Source organism: Centruroides vittatus, unplaced genomic scaffold, assembly GCF_030686945.1.
Source record: "Centruroides vittatus isolate TY-2023 unplaced genomic scaffold, ASM3068694v2 contig_1057, whole genome shotgun sequence".
NCBI lineage: Eukaryota > Metazoa > Arthropoda > Arachnida > Scorpiones > Buthidae > Centruroides > Centruroides vittatus.
Genome location: NW_027120684.1, coordinates 2,206,657 through 2,225,103, shown reverse-complemented (window position 1 = coordinate 2,225,103; position 18,447 = coordinate 2,206,657). Strand labels below are relative to the sequence as shown.

Below are 18,447 nucleotides of genomic sequence, written 5' to 3'. Positions count from 1 at the left end.
CCTGTTGGGCAGTTTCCTATCAGACACAAAACCAATGGCTGTTTAGATTATTCTCTTGATTTATTTTCATATACGACTAAAAACAATTTCAGTCTTTAAATTTATTTAAAATAATAATTTGATTAATTAAAGTTTCTAGTTCATTTATCACTTTGAATAAGTTATTTTTAATATAAATATTACTTTAACAATAATAGAATTTGTAAATAGATAACTCATATTTTTAAGCTTAAACTATGTGGAATACATTAAGTAATTGCAATAATATTTTATTGGTAACATCACAAAAATTAAAATAAAAAAAAATCATTTTTTTTAATACAGATTTGAATGTTCATTCAATTATTCAAATAAGCCCATCAGTAAAATATTTATTTTATAATTATAATATTTTTTGAAAAACTGTAACAACTAAAACAATACATTATTAAGCTGCATGTTCCTTAATCTAATTTTTAAAATGTTAGTGCATGATGAAATAAGTTTTGCAAGATTAGTAACAAATACGACAGAGATATTCAAATATTAAATATATGTTGTTGTTATTAAAATGCAATTTTTGTTTATTTTGTTTGTATATAACATAAAATAAATTATTATAAATACTGTTTATTGATAGTATTCCATTTATCATAATTTCATGTGAACTAAAATTAAGTATGCATCTATTATCAGTATTAAATATTCAACAAAAACTCAGTAATAACATTATTAAAAATGTAATAATAAATTTTTAATAATGTTATAAATTTGAGTAAACAAATTTAATAAAATACTAAAATCTCACTGTGTGACATGAATTTTAATTATCAATTAACATGTCTTCATACAGCATCATTAACTATAAGTTAGTATTACTAAATACAGTATTAAAATTTATTTATTTCAATACGTAAATACTGTAACCCTAAAACATTTGTTAATTGTGAATTGTTTAGGTCCAAATGTCCTTGTTCACAGATAATGTCTCTTTTCCTTCTTTACAACTGGTAGCCATATGAGGGCAGATTACACAATGTTTTAAAAAGCTAATGATCAGTATTTCTCATACTTGGGGTATGGTTTTACAAAGGGTTTACAGATTAATACCTGAAATTGAATCTCTAAATTCAAACTCAACCCAGATGGAGCAATCAATTTTTAGTCCTTTAAAAAATTTGTTATATAGAAATTTAACTTTGTTATTTAGAAGCAATTTTACTTATATTTTTGGTTGAAAGAGCAGTATACAATGCAAAAATTTATTACACAGAGAAATTTGCAATATGGAAGTTTGACTATCTTCTGATATTAACCTTTCAACAGTGGAACAGCCAGATGTGGCACTACCACTTAGTTGTGGAGAAGAAATGTGGGAAATTTTTAAAGTATTTTTTCACGCGTTTTTTTCTCATTACCGTTTTGGAAAAAGATTTTGTAAACAGTTATGTCTAGTAAAGGAAAGTCTTTTTTTATTGTTACATAATTCATTTTTTATGTGAATTTTTTTTTCGCGGTAGTTTTTGGCTAGTAGTTGACGATACCCCCAAAAGAATTTAGTGAATATATTTGTCCCTCACTACTGTCACACAATCGCCCTTGACAAATATATTTGTTGCTCACTGCTGAGTGGTAAAATTGAAATAAAATTACAATTTTTAACTTATTGTTTGTTAAAACACTGACACTTTCAAGATAGTTATAATAATTATTTGTAATGAAAATCTAATAAAAATATATTAAATTATTCATTATTATTATTGTTTCTATGTATTAAAATTTATTTCATTGTTAAAATGTTTCGTGGGAAAAATTTGAAAATCAAAATTTTTATTAGTATAAGTACTGAATAAAAACTTTTTATTTTATTTGGAAAAATTAAAAATTAGTTTATCTACAAGGCACATTCAATAGAAAACCAGAAGAGTATCATCAAAAGTCAAAATTACTATGCTTCATCTTATCTGACTTTTAGTGACACTTTTCTAATTTTCTACTGAATATGCCTTGTATAGTCATTAAAATTAATGATCATTGACTACTGTATGAGGATCATTCAAAAAGAAATGAGCCAGAGGCTGGAATGTGAAAACCGATGACAGAATTGTAATATCGTTGCGTATGTAAGAATGTGTGGTTCCAACAACAGCACGGAAGATCACAGCCTGCCTTAGAGGGGTCACGGGTGCATACCACGTGACTACAAAGCTAGCAGAAGCATGCATCAATCATCCACCGCGGTCAGTCAAGTTGTAAACAGTGAAGTGGAGGCGTCAAAAGAAGAGCAAAGAGGTGTTGTTCATTTTCTGACAGCAGAAGAAGTAGGGGAAATGAACATTCATTGAAGAATGTCACAATGTACGGTGAACACCATGTCCCTTACAAGGGTCAAGGCATGGCACAAGCACTTCAGGGAAGGGGGGTGTTGCTAGCCGATGATGCACTGTCAGGAACACCACACTGCATTACCGATGACCTCTCTCCCTGCAATTATGCCATTTTTGGCCCCCTAAAGAAGGCTCTGAAGGGCAAACGATTCACTCTTGGATGACGACGTACAGCAGTACGTTAGGAACTAGTTGACAATGGAACCCCAGGACTTTGACACAAGGCAGTGAATGGCTGTCTTGTTAACAGTGGGATAAGTGCCTCAACAGCCAGGGCCAATACTTCTGACATACAGTTAAGGGTTTCTGTTCCTAGGCCTCTGACTCATTTCTTTTTGAATGATCCTCATATTTGCATAATAATGTTCTAGTCAGAACTACACTTATTAGCTTAATAGTTCTGTGTTCATAGCAGCATGATTATACATTCATCATGGCATGGAAACTACAAACTTATGCAAGGTTTCCACATGGATATCATACCGATAGGAGGGGTGATTGGTTGCAAAGTTTCTTCTCCAACACATCACAAAATGTACAAGCCAAAATTACACTAACATTTATAATTTATTAAATATTTTCTTTCATTCCACAAAAACTACATACATTTGTTTATTTCTCAACATAATCTCCGTATATGTTGAGACATTTATCCCAGCGTGACACTAGTTTGAACATCCCTTCACTGTGCTGTTGCTTATCAAGTTGCTTGAAGTAGTCCAGAACAGTGTCTTGCAATTCCTCCTGATCCACAAAGTGTTTCCCCACCAAAATTTTCTTTAAAGGTCCAAATAAATGAAAATCCAAGGGAGCTTAATCTGGACTATGATTTGCTTTGATGTGTGGAGTATAGTCCAGATTAAGCTCCCTTGGATTTTCATTTATTGATGGACCTTTAAAGAAAATTTTGGTGGGGAAACACTTTGTGGATCAGGAGGAATTGCAAGACACTGTTCTGGACTACTTCAAGCAACTTGATAAGCAACAGCACAGTGAAGGGATGTTCAAAACTAGTGTCACACTGGGATAAATGTCTCAACATTTACGGAGATTATGTTGAGAAATAAACAGATGTATGTAGTTTTTTGTGGAATGTATTAAATATTTTCTTTAATTATAGATGTTAGTGTAATTTTGGCTTGTACCTTTAATATCGGACACCCCTCATATATGATGGGGTTTGTGTCAGTTTTATGGTGGCCATTCCATGTTTGTCAAGAAGTGTGGTCCTCCCAGAACCATTCATGCATAATCAGAGCACAATGTATTCTGGCATTTCATCCTGGAACAATCTCATGCCATCAAAGACAAAGAAATGTATCACTGGAAAACCTTGTCATCCAGCAATTTGAGGTATCTGTGGACATCATTTTATTGTTGTATAATGTTGAGACTACACCAGGCCAGGCCAGACCACACAACACGCATCCAGATCATCACACTCCTCCAGAGACTTGGACTATGGGCAGGATGTAGTGAGTGTAACACTTTGTACAGTTCCCTACTTATCTGCATCCACCCATCTTTCTGGAAACGGGTGAATCTTGACACATCAGGCCACATGACCATCCTCCATTACTCCACAATTCAATCCTTATGTTCTCTCATAAAGTAGAGACATTTCCTCCACTTCATATCATTTACAAGTGGCTTTCTTGTGACTACACAGTGGTGATCCAAACTTTTGAGTTCCTATTGCATTGGTAATGTGGAAATGCTTGTAATGTCCATAGTAAATATATCTGTGAGTTTATTTGTTAATTTTGTACAATTGGACTTCACCATGCATTCTAATGTTCTCCTGTTGCAGTCATTAAGGATGGTCTTCTGACCACATGTACTGCATCAGCAGGATGTTTCTCCACTGTTTCTCCAAGTTTTTATGATATATTGGATGGTTCTTTGTCCAATGCCTGTCACTAGCCTATGATCTGGCTCTTCTGGAACTCAGTGATGTCATTTCTACATCAACACGTAATGTCATCATCATTGTGCATCAGACTAGACAAACAACAGATTGCATCAGTTGGTATAGATACTATATCTAAGAGATGCATGTTCATTTGTATATTTCTGCATTGCCTTTCCATTCCTTGCCACAATTGTGGTAAGATAGTAGAGTTGCCTTGTGACTATTTTTGATTTGGCCACTATGTGTATATAAAAACTAAATATAATAGAAATATTAATCAAAAAATAACTAACTAACAATTTTTTAATTTTAATTTTGTTTAAAAAACAAAGCTATGTTCTTATTGAAAAAACTGAAAACAGAAATTTTCCTTAAAGTTAACTTACACTTCTTCTCTTAACTTCTCAAATAAGAAGAGAGTTTTCTGAAAAATTTTTTCAGCTTCATTGTCATGAACATTTGGTTTCCAATACCTTTGACGTAATCCTTGTGCTAATTCTCTGAACTGAAGACAATTATTGGCAATTGCAATCTGAAGTTATAAATTTAAAATTTATCAGGTTTTTATATAAATATTAAATAAATTATGTAAAGATTATAAGATAAACTAATCATATATGTACATTATAGCTAATGATGATAACATAATTAAAAAATTTCTTTTGTTTTGTTTAAGTGAAATTACTGAACACATCATTACAAAATTATTAATTCAAGATTATGTCAGAAACCTTGCAAGTGCTTTCAAGTTTTGTGATAATCATTACACAATTAGATTAAAAATGTTCAAATTATTTACTTGACAATGATTACAAGGTCAAAAGCATTTGCAAGTTTACAGAAGTAATCTTGGATTAAAAGCTTCATTAAATTAATTTATGATTGTTTTAGTTAAGTATATACTACTCAAAGAATGTATTCTTATTTTTATTATAATACTGCCATATTAAATAGGGTATACACTAGGGTTTCTCCTTCCATAGCTATTTTCTAATAAGTCCAATTGTGGTTCCAGTGATAAATTAAAAATCTCAATGCACTGTTTTACTAATAGACATATTTACTATCCCATGCATTTTATAACACCAAATGTACAAATAAAAGAAATAAAATACAACTTACATAAAGCTTTATGCAAGCTGTATTTTATTTTATTCGTTACAACCAGTAGTGATATTCAGCGGGTTCGCATAGGTTCGGCCGAACCCGTTGTTAAAATTTTCAGTTTTCCGAACCTTGTTAAACACACGGAACATTTCTCAGTGGTTTTGTTTTTTTTAAAAAATATATTAAAATATACATATTATACTCTGTAATACTACTAAACTAGAGCCTTATACACCGTTCGCACCGAGCATTTCAATCTAGATTGTGAGCAAGGTTGGGGACTATGTCTTGGTGCAATCTCTCTCGACTGTTTCAATCTCGACCGAAACAAGGTTTAATTGCGATCGATTCAAGAGAGTTCTTGAAACTAGATCCAGTCATAAGAGAGATCCCACAATCTGATGCACGTGAAATAATACAAGATGGCTGTTGAACACATGTCGGGCTATGGACAGCAAAATAAAAAGGATATTGTATTTCGAGAGATGATGACATCTGTCTATTATCAGCAGTGCCATTCGGGGTGAAAAATTTCTCTGCCCATTTGGGGTGAAAAAGGTTGACAGCACTAATATACTATTGTTACCTGGTCTCCGCCCAGGGCCCCTTACGTTCCGAATACGCCACTGATTATTAGATATATCCAAGAAAAGGTATTGTATTTATTTCTACACAAAACTTCCATTTCGTTTGTCGGTGATTGTCAGGGAAAAATTTTCTGCTAGCGAACTCTTTGTTAACTATTTCGAATATCACCACTGGTTACAACTGAAGGGGGCTATTTATAACGAAAATGTATTTTGTAGCAACAGATGGAATAGTAAATGTGTGTCTGTTGGAAAAACAGTGATGGAAAATTTTTAATTTATCACCAGAACAACACTTGGACTTATTAGAAAACAGATATGAAAAGGAGAACCATTTTAGTGTATTCTCCTCTTGAAAAAGAGCAAGAAAGATAAATTTAATAAAATATTTAAAAAACCATAACAGTTTAAAATTGATTAATTTAATTCAGAATTCAAAATTTATAATTAGTAAGTTTTAATTTTCTTAAAATTCTGTCAAGTTGCCTATTAGAGTTTAATACATCAAAAAATAAATAAATATAAGTTAAACTTACTTAAAAAAAAATATAAACAAAAATTTACCATATAATGAGTGAAAAACCTGAGAACACTTCGATTTTCAAAATGCTTGTTTTTGTATTCTAGTATTGCTTCTAAGGATTAAAAAAAATATATTCCTTTTAAAAATAGTAAGATATTCTTATAGAAAATAATGCTTGAAGTTTATATTTAATCATTTTTACTTAATGAAATATACTTGAAAATAAGAAAACTATGATTGTATTTCTACACAGTAAATCTCTCACAACAGATAAAAAGCTAATTACAGGTGTAGTTTTAAACTCTTAATCTTTATATTTTCAGTTTCTTATTATCTTCAGTATATTAGTACATTTAAAAATATAAACTGTATAAAGGAAAAGTAAAGTAGAGAATATTAAACTTACCTCTATATTTGCATGTAAATGCTTCAACATGCTCCATGCTTAATACCATTACACGATTAACAACCATTTGATTAACTGTTTTTGCAACTTGTAACTATAAAATTTTTGTTTGTCATTACTTAACTTTTTAATGGAATATTTTTTTAAAATATTTTTATTATCAACTTCTAATCAGAAAAATTTTAACAATATTGTCAAAATACCTTATAACTTACAATAAAATTCAAGACAATTTCAGGGTGTTTAACTTTAACATTTATCCAGGAACAAGAGAGATCTTTCCAGCATTGCATGAGTGTAAGGTGTTTACAGTAAAATAAAAGTTCATTCAAAAAGGGACATGTGTAAATCACTTGGCAATATGAGGTCTGTTCAAAAAATACGCAGACTGACATAAAACAAAATGTACTTTATGTAGATGTTACATGTCTGGGTCCCTTTCAATGTACTCTCCTTCCCAGCTCACACACTTATCCCAATGGTGTTTCCACTTGTTGAAACAGTCCTGGTATGCTTCTTTTGTAATGTCCTTCAGCACCTTCATTGCATTTGCCTTAATCTTGGGAATCTTCTCAAATCTTCTTCCTTTCAAGGGTCTTTTGAGTTTGGGGAACAAGAAAAAGTCACAAGGAGCAAGGTCGGTGGAGAAGAAGTGATCGAATGTTTGGCCAAAAACTCAAGAGTTCTGAGGGCTGAATGGGCCGGAGCATTGTCGTGATGGAGAAACCAGTCGCCACTCTTCCACATTTCTGGCCTTTCGTGATGGATGGCATCCCTCAGACATTTCAGAACTTCAATGAAGTAAGTCTGGTTCACTGTGGAGCCTCGAGGAGGTACTCATGGTGAACAATACCCTTAGCATCAAAGAAAACTGTCAGCATTACCTTGACATTGGATCGAACTTGGAGAGATTTTTTGGGTCTGGGGGATGTTTCATCCACCCACTAGGATGACTGGACCTTCATTTCAATGTCATAACTGTAAACCCATGATTCATCACCTTTTATGATCCTTGACAAGAAGAGTCTTTTTCTGAACAATCAAGCAGTTCCTGACAAACTTGGACACAATTGGCTTTTTGGTCGTCCATCATCAGGCGTGGCACACGCAGCAACATGGTGAATCTTCAATTTTTCGGTCAAAATTTTGTAACAAGATCCAACTGATATCCCACACTCTTCAGCAAGCTCCCTGATGGTCAGACGTCGATTTGCCCGCACCAGGGTGTTGATTTTGTCGATGTGTGGGTCGTCAGTTGACGTAGAAGGACATCCAGGATGCTCCTCATCTTCAATTGACTGTCAACCACCCTTAAAACATTCAAACATGCCGTACGCTTCATAGCAACATCACCATAAGCCGTGTTGAGCATATCAAATGTTTCAGTCGCAGATTTCCAAGTTTAACACAAAATTTCACAGTCATGCCATTGCTCCTTCAGGTCATTCATTCTGAAATCCAACAAACAAACAAAATCGCACTTCACTAAAAACTATGTAGCTAATCAACAAATAAAGATATCTGTAATCGGAAACGGCTTTATCACCAGACAATCTGTACAAACCTAGCAACACCAAGCAGATTCCCCTGGAACCAACTGGAGCCACGCAATTCAAACAGTCCGCATATTTTTTGAACAGACCTCGTATATAAATTTTTTCATCTCTCCTGAGTATAAGGATAATGAAAAAAAAGACTGTAAAGGATAAAAACTAACTTAGCTTAAAGCTAATTGTTTTTGTATTAATTTATTTTGCTACAGTATATGTTCAAAATGATCATCTTCAACAGCAATACAAAGATGTACACAGTTGAGAGTGGCATTATGGATAATACTTAGCATAACTAGTGTCACCCTCCTAAAAGTCTCTTGTACTTGTCTCTGCAGCTCTCCAAAATCACATGACACTGCTGGAAATGTGCCATAAACTGATGCTTTTAGGTAATCTTGCTATAAATTTTCCTGTGGAGTTAAGTCTGGAGTATATATTGGCTATGGAACAGAACCTTGTTGTTCTATCCATTGGTTGTTGAATCACATTGAACCACTGACACACATCTGCTTGAATAAGTCAGTGCACCATCCTGCACATAATTAAAATACGTAACTAGTATCATGTATTTTGCATGTATTGTAAATCATTTTGTCCAGTGTGCACATTAAGGCAGTTACACACTTCACTCCAGAAAAAGTGCCAGTCCATAAAATGTGCTCAAGCCATTGTCATTTGTCCTAGCATAAATTTAACATTATATTGCACCAGTCAAATTGCAGTCTGTCATCCTTTGTATATTGTGCCAGTTGCAGATAGCAGATGAATGGCCACATCATGATAAGCTAAAATTCAATATATTTGTGACTGCGAGAGTCTACATTATCTCACTGCTTTACATATGCTTGCAAATGAATATGCACGTGTGTCCTCGTGTGGGCATACATTGCATCATCAATCTCTGATGTTGTAAGAAGTTTAAGATAATTTAGTAAAAACACTGAAAATTATTTTTTCATTTATAATTGAATCCATGCATTTATTCTTCATTAGAAATCTTCTTACCTTTAGTTAAATGCTTACATTTTATTTTGGGAATATGGAAATAAAACTCCACACCAGTTTACAATGTATGTGCATCTGTGATGATGAACTTTTGTAAGAAGGAAGACAAAAAACTTCTAAAACGTTGTTGCACATTAAAGTTTAAAGAAAAGTTTATTCATTAAAAAAACAAAAAATATTCAGATATTTTTCTGTAAATTTTTTTTCACTTACAATTGACTGTCTCTAATAACTTTTTCAATTACTACTGTTTACTACATTTTACTGAATTTTATTTTATTCCTAACTGGACTAAATTTAAAGATATAAATAATACCAAACATCAATTATCTAAGAATACAATTTTCAAAGAAATGTTTAGTTTTTTTTTAATTAACAAAATAAAAACTTAAAGCTTAATTACATTTAATGATCATCAAATTTAAATATAATTTTATATTCTAGAAAGTTACATAAAATTTGTGATTAATGATAAGAAATGTTAATGATCATTTAAAAAAGTAAATTTTAATTAAACACAAGTGAATTTTCAAATTCATAAAAAAAAAATTAGCCTACTGTAATTTAAAATAGAAATTGTCTTTCAAATTGACAATTGTTCATATGGTTTAAATTTTTAATACAGTAAAACCTCAATTTAACAGACTAATGGACACTTCTTCACCTAAATTAAAGTTTGTTATGTAACAAAGTAATTTTCTGAATGCGTGTTTAAAACCTGACAAATTAGTTTATCTGGTTTTATTTATGTAGATAATTTGTATAATTAAAGTTACATATGTATGATGAGTTTAATTTCACAGAAAAATTTTCTATATACTCACCATATGCTTTTGTTTACTCACCATAGTTCTGAGGTTGTAATAAGCAAACATTTTTTGGAAAATACACTTTAACTGTATTTAACTAAACAAGTAAATAATGTTCTTAAAACGAAAAAATTTAAATTTGATAAAAACACAAAAAAATTTCCTATTTATTCATATTCAGATGATGATGTATTGGGACATTCCTGTTGTGGGGATTTCTCCCTGTTGGGACCAGGCCAAGCTAATTCACAAGGTCTTCGACCAGCAAAATATTAAAATTTTAGAAGCAGTGGAGATCTACAAGGTGAGCAGGAGTGGAACCTACATCAACACGGATGTCATTCCTGTATCAATGGTTGGAAACACTATCTAGACTCATAACAGACATCATACACTATACATCACAGCCTTGTAAATTTTACATCATAGAACATAGCTGCCTTGTAAATTTTAAAAGATCATAAAAGATCTTTTAAAATTTACAAGGCAGCTATGTTCTATTTATAGAACTCTTTTTTCGTTTAATTTTTCCTGAAGAAGGCTGATAAATTTGTGGCCGAAAACGTTCGATCTGTAAGTTTTTACATTTATTTGCTTAAAAATTTGAGTTTAGGTGTGATTCGCGATCCCACAGTTAAACTTCAAGGCTAATTGCCACTGTATTAAACCATTTTCACTTTTTCTGATAACTTTAACCTGATCTTCTAACGACAGCACTTTGCATTTCTTTCATTTTTCGGACAATTTCGAACAAACTGAAATGAATTTCTTTTGTTGCTAGACTAATTCATTAACACCTGCACCTAATTTCAAGGGTGGGAGATAAAGTCCCTCTTTCTTCGAGGTGGGTTTGAACAAGAGTTTAGACTAATTCATTATATTAGAAGGGGAAAACATTGTTGAAATGGGTTCAAACAATTGTTTAGACCAGATATATTCACGGAAGTGGTCGCTTATTACAGTTGTTGTATGTTGTTTTGGACCAAAAATCGTTGCCTGCGGTCATGTTACACAGGTGGTCATTTAATACAGGTAATGGCATACTATGTATAAACAAAGACTATGTATAAACTATTTCATGCTGGAAATTTTTGCCCATTTTGACGGGTGCCTATTGAATGCAGGTGGTCGTCTAAGCAGTTTTTACTGTATATTTATTTATTTAAAGATTAATCTATCATATAAAAAGTACTATACAAAACATTAATATTTGATGTGTGTTACATTTAGTTATTATATGCATAAAAGATACAAGTTTTTCTTTCAATGTAAATCATTATACATAAACAGAGATATTTTGAAGAAAATGTTTACTAAGCTTATAACTTCTCCAAAATATAAAACAAAAAAATAAATAAATGTTGTGTAACAAATTATGCAAAAATTGTTTATATAAAATTTCATTTGATAAACAATTAAGTTTATATCTACATAAAAAAATAGATCATCATAATTTTTAAATTATTTTAATAATTATTCTCTCATTGTAAAATAATTTTAATTTCTAATTGTAATTAAATTATTTCTGTCCTTAAAATATTCAAATTCTTAATATAATAGATATCTTTCATTTAAATTTTACTTACATGTTGATCAATCATATGGAAAACAATAACAGGTAATGAAGTATGAAATAGATTTTCTCCATCTTTCTCTGGTTCAATTTCTCTTTGCCAATCCTGTAAATATTAAATAATTTTCAAGTAAAATATAAATAATACATAATAACTCTTCATCACAAAATACAATAGAATATTCATGATATATACCTATTTGAGTATTATCAATGACTAACAAATAGTAACATTGATATTATCTGCAGCAATTAACATAGAATCTGTATGCAGTGACAATTACTATACTAATTGGCAATTACTCCCTAGGAATTTTTTGTTGATGCTTATCCTTAACATAATAAATTTTCAGTAAAAAGTCAAATACCATATTTTAATAAAATTTGAATTCCTGTCATAACAATTAAATATTAGTACAATCAAACTTCTACATAAAGAAGTTGCTAAATCTCCAAAAAATTCACTGTAATTTCTGTATAACAAAATTTTCCTATAATTTTTGATAAATAAAGTAATATTTTAACATAATTTTTTCATTATTTTACATAATATAAATTAATATAAATGTAATATACAGTAATAATGTAATATAAACGTAGTTTTAATTTTAAATAAGTTTATATTTGTGTGTTAAAATACTTACAACTTAGTTTAACTACATTTTCATAAAGAAAAAAACTAGTTTTTTGTTGCACATAATAATTAAAAAATGTCCTCTCTTCATAATGTGCTTTACACTTATCAAGAGCATTAAAACTGTTTCATCTACATCAACATAAACAATGGTCCTAGCATCTTTTCCCGTAGGTCTTGCATTATTGGCGAATTCAAAATTGATTTATAATCTGTTATTATGGTTAATAAACTATTCACAGAAATTTCAAATTTTGTTATAATGTCTTTCTTTCTAGAGCCTTTATCAACTTCCTGCAACACATTAATTTTTTTAGTAATGCTTAAACACTACAGGAGCTGTCCATAAATTATGTCCATATTTTTCTTGAAATTTTTACTCCCTTTTCACTGTTGTCCAAGTTTCTGTAACCTCCTCCCCTCTTTGGAAGTCCAACTTCAAAATATTTATCACTCTATGAATAGTAAAGTATATAAACTATGTAAAATTTAATGAAATAAATAGACTCCATTGAAGTTCTACCCCCCTCTCCTTGTTTGACTTTGTCCAACTTCTCATAACCCCTTCCCTCCCTTCCAGTGTGGATCTCATTTATGACAGCCCATATTAACAATTATTCAAATTCCAACTGGATGACTTATTAAATAAAATAAAATCTCACTAACCTCAAAAATTAGTCCAGTAGTTCTCAAAATTATCACCTTTCTAATTTTTTTGACATTCAATAATTGTAAATTGTTTATCTGTCAATGACTGCATTTGAACCTAATCTCTTTTCCCCTTCTTTACAACCGGTAGCAACATGGGTACCAAATTACATGATTGTTTTAAAAACTAATGATCAGTATTTCTCACACCTGGGCTGTGGTTTTACAAATGGTTTATTTAGGGTGGTTATACAAAGGTTACATATTTATATCTGAAACTGAACCTAAATTCGAACTCAACCGAGAAGGAGTAATCAACTTTTAATTATCAATGGTAACTTACAAATTAAAAAAAATTCATTATATAGAAATTTAACTTCATTATTTAGAAGCAATTTTACATATATTTTTGTCTGAAAGAGCAGTCTGAAATGCAAAAATTCATTATACAGAGAAATTTGCTATGCAGAAGTTTGACTGTAAATTTATTTAATTCCATTTGTAAGTTGAATACTCTCCAATGTAGTAGACTCTTCAAATAAGAATAATATTAGGATAAGATCAAAGATGTCCAACTATCAAAAATGTTTTAAAAATTGAACAAAATTAAGAAATAATAATAATACAGCAAAATATTTATTTTAATATTAAAAGCATCATTGTAAGTTTTAGATATTAAAATAAATATTATTTAAAATTTTTAAAGTAAGTTTGAAAATAATCAATTATATTTTTCTACATTTTACTTTAGAATTTAAAATAAAATACAAATTTCTAAGAGCATTTTCACAAAGGTTAAAATTATCTACAAAAGAAAAAGTTCTGAACAAATTTTTTAAGTCATTAATAAAAATAGACATAATCTGTTTTTTTTACACTTCGTGTAACTGATAATTAAATTTCTTCTTTGTGAAAGAAAGTAAAAATGTAATCCCTGTGTGCTAAGTCACTAAGACATATTTTGTATTAGACAGCACTATGTTGGTGAGCTTCACATTTTTTTGGTCATAGGTCACCACCATCTTGTTTGGTTTGCTATGTCTCTGTGTGGCACAGTGTCTCCCCTCATCCAGCTTTTATTCATGTTACATATAACTGTATATTTCTGTGCATTCTTAGATTTGTTTATTTGCTTCATTTTCTGACATGTTTAAATTCCTAACAATATAAATGACAATAATTGAGAAACATTTGAATGTAAAATTTTTAACAGTCTGACAAATAAAGTTATTATTCTATTTAGATCTGTCTTAATAGATTTTAAATGCAGAACAACATTAGACTGATGATTAAAAAAAAGCAGGATGGTCTTCATTAAGGAATAGTTACTAATTAATTGAAATTTATTTCTATAAGTACACATCACTGTACTGTCTTAAAAAAGCCTTTGAAAAATATTTAATTCTATATTACAATAATTTAAAATAGCTAAGATTAATGTTTTTTTTTTAATTGATTGCATTTAATTTATTTCCATCAATTTAAAATATCACAGTTATTTGTGACTGATGTGACTGACTGTGCTATCAATCAACTTAGCTAAACATTGGAGGTATATAATATTTTAATAATTGGTTAAACAAGCATCAGTTAAAAAAAAGTTTTTTTTTCAATTTATTACCTTAACTTCTGATGCTAATGTATTCTTCATCCAATCTTGATAGTTTGTATTAAGATTTTTTAGATACCTATTATAGAATTAATTAAAATTATATCAATATATCACTAAAAAAATATTGTTTTATTCAAATATCCTTAAAATTGTAAAATGATTTCACTTTTCATATTATATAATAAAATTTTAATATACACTACTAAATTCTATCAAAATAACTTACTCATCTATTAGATTTTCCACTATGTTGTTTTCAAGTAGAGGACCTAATTTTTTAACATCTATATTCAAATCTGGATGTCCTAACATTTCTACACTTCTAAAAAAAAAAATTAAAAATAAATGAAGTAAAAATTTATACTCCAAATACAAAAATTAAATTTTTAAGAAACCTTCAATGCACATTTTTAAATGTATTTAATATCTTTATATTATAAAAAAAAATTATACATTGGCATAATTGTAATGTGTTGCCATACAATTATGAATTCATACTATTATGCTGAATATATGAAGTCATTATGTTTAGAATTATAATTTTATATTCATATTTATTAACACACATATACTTTTATTTTTTGTTTACACAAGTTTAAAATTTTATTTAAAAAATCAAAGGGCAAAGCACAAATTTTAAGATTTCATTTAAAACCAAACAATTACCAGATTAAATCAAACTGCATTATTGCTACTAATAACTATTAAATCCTGAATAATTTGGCACTATAGGTAAGCATTAGACAGCATATCTTATTTAATTATAATTAACATTTATTGAATAGTGTCTTTCAACCAGAGGAAGACCTTCACATTCTCTAGACAGTCAGGCATGCGAGGAACCAACTGAGGACTCAGACTAATGTCCATTCCTCACTTCCATGGGACAACCTGGTAGTAGATAGCCATTTAACTGGGCTATCAAAGCAAACAAGGATGGGCTGCCATTATAGGATTAACCAACCATAATGGATCTCCTTATTGGTGAAAACTTTTAAACACAGTAAATCAAATCAATAGAAAGTCATACCAGATGGGACATCACCTAGGTCAACAAGATCCCCACTGTGTTGGTCAGGGAAACAAGACACAGTGCTAAATATGCTACTGGAACACAAATCAGGATTGGTACCATCAATGTTAGAAGTCTAAATGGAAAGGAAGTAGAGCTAGCTAAAGAGCTAGAAAATTATAATGTACGTACAAATGACAGGTATCACTGAAACTAAGAAAATTAAAGTTGGAGAGACAAGCCTAAACAATAAATATAAGTTAATCTATTCAGGGAATGATGCTCAATGCAAGGAGGGTGTAGCCATAGCATTTACATCTGCTTTGGAAGATAATCTTATAGAATGAGAAGCACTCTTTAGCAGAGTCATCTGGGCAAAATTTAAAATAGGAAACTGGATAATGAGATTTATCTGTGCCTATGGACCTACTGAAGGCTCAAAGAAGGAAGACAGAAAAATTTTATGACCTTCTGAGATCAGCATTAGAGACAAATACTAATGAAAAACTAGTTCTAGCTGGAGATCTTAATAGTAGAGTGGGAAACGACAACTACATCTATGGCAGCATTTTAGGTAAGTTTGGTGAGAAAGAAAAACCTAACAACAATGGCTAAAGATTGCTAGAGCTTTGTGCTTACTAATACAATATTCCTATTCCAACACAGAATCACAAATTCACATGGAGAGAACACACTTGAAATCTGTAAAGCCTAATTGACTATATTATTGTAGACAAGGACATTATCCATTTAGTTGAAGACACGAGTCTTTAGAGGTTTCAAAGTTGATAGTGATCATCATCTGTTCTGAGCAAATTAAAAACAGTTATCAATATTAGGAATAGGAGATGTAAAAAGGTGCTTCAACAGATAAAAACAGAAAAATTATCAGATCTTCCAAATGCCATTAAATACAGAAATATGATTAATATCACAGCTAATACCATCTCTATTACCAAAATGGATTTATAGGAGGAATGGCAAAAATTCAAGGAAACATTGGTAGACTCGACAAAAATAGTATGTGGAGAAGTCATTTGCAAAGACAGGAAGGTTAGAACTCCATGGTCAAAGAGGTTAGACAAGCAGTACAAGAGAAGGCAGCTTATAAAAGATGTCTGGCAAATAAGACCATAAGCAACCTATTAGATTATAAAACTAAATGTAAAACAGCTAAACTGTGAGTAAAGATGGCTAAACAAAGATGCTAGGAAAATTTTGGAACAGAAATAGAAAGCAAGTACAAAGAGGGAAGGCAAAATATTCTGGCAATTAGTAAAGAACCAGTGGGAAAACTGTAGCTAGAGGAATAAAGAATGATAAAGGTGAAAGTATAACAGAAAAAAAAGATATTCTGAAGGTACAGAGCAAATACTTTGAACAGCTACTGATGAAGAGGTGACAGATTTAGCTGAACAAGAGAAAAGTACCAAAATTTTGGAAGTATCAGATCCTATCTCAGATATAGAAGTGGATAAGGCCATCAAAAACATCAAATGTGGAAAGGCTGCCAGTGTAGATGATATCAGATCAGACCAGAGATGCTAAAGTATGGGGGAATAATAGTAGCGTCACATTATTCAAAACGTGTAGGCCAATATCTTTGAATAATGTGATGTAACCACCGAAGGGAAGGTTTCAGAGGATTGGGGAAGAACTTTAATTGCATCAATTCATAAAAAAGGAAGAAAAACAGAATGTAGTAATTATAGAGGAGTCTCACTCCTCAGTGTACCAGCTAAAATTTATGCTAGCATTTTAGAAAAATGGGTCAGAAGAATGGTTGAAAGTGACCTAGGCAAAAAACACAGGCTTTAGACCAAATAGAGAATGCCAAGATCAAATATTTATACTAAGGCAATTGACAGAGAAAACATGGGAATATAACAAGAAGCTATACTTAGGATTCATTGGCCTGGAGAAGACATTTGATGGAGTGTATAGAGGATTACTTTTTGAAGTTCTTAAGAAATATGGTGTCAATGATACTCTCCCTAGAGGAATCCAAAGCTTGTATAGAAACTGCAAATCAGCTGTAAGGATAGAAGGACAAATAGGTAACTAGTTCCAAGTAAAACTAGAGGTGAGGCAAGGATGTACATTGTCCCCTTTATTATTCATAATTTTCGTGGATAATTTAATAAACGAATCAAAACTATTGACAAACTTCAGTTTGGAAAATATAAAAAGTAAACCCAAGGACCTCCCCAAGGAATCTTTAAATAATTTAAAAGAAAGTTGCAGGAATTTCAGTATGTCAATCAGTTACAAGAAAACAAAGGTTATGGCTATTAGTAGAGAGAAAGAGACTTTAACAGTTAAACTTGGTAACAAATGCTTGGAACATGTTAATATGTTCTCATACTTGGGAACAATCTTTAGCAAAGACAGAAAGTTAGATTTGGAAATTAGCATTAGATTAAACAAGACAGGTCAGGGAGGGAGCCAATTGATCAAATATATCTGGAAACAAGAAAAAAATAAGTCATAAGACAAAACTAGCTGTGTACAACAGTTTTTAAATCTACATTGACATATGGTTCTGAGAGTGGTGAGATATAAGGGGAATTGACTAAAAATTACAAGCAGCAGAAATGAGAGTTTTTAGAAAAATTAGTGGTGTTAATAAATGGTTACAGTGGCAAATTCATATTAAAAATGAACACATAAGGAAACACCTTAAGATAACAATATTCAGTC

The 18,447-nt window shown here is 30.7% G+C and overlaps 1 protein-coding gene across 2 annotated transcripts in view; it reads right to left on the bottom strand.

Moving 5' to 3' along the window:
- Sec6 (Exocyst complex component Sec6) overlaps nt 1–18,447 on the bottom strand; it is a 66,724-nt gene that overhangs the window by 6,413 nt on the left and 41,864 nt on the right. For both annotated transcript variants that reach the window (XM_067267278.1, XM_067267286.1), the window contains exons 10-15: nt 14,962–15,057; nt 14,745–14,811; nt 11,855–11,947; nt 6,902–6,995; nt 6,537–6,607; nt 4,665–4,810 (exon numbers count right to left, since the gene is read on the bottom strand). In XM_067267278.1, coding sequence (XP_067123379.1) covers nt 4,665–4,810; nt 6,537–6,607; nt 6,902–6,995; nt 11,855–11,947; nt 14,745–14,811; nt 14,962–15,057 — 567 coding nt within the window. The remainder of the gene's footprint in view (nt 1–4,664; nt 4,811–6,536; nt 6,608–6,901; nt 6,996–11,854; nt 11,948–14,744; nt 14,812–14,961; nt 15,058–18,447) is intronic.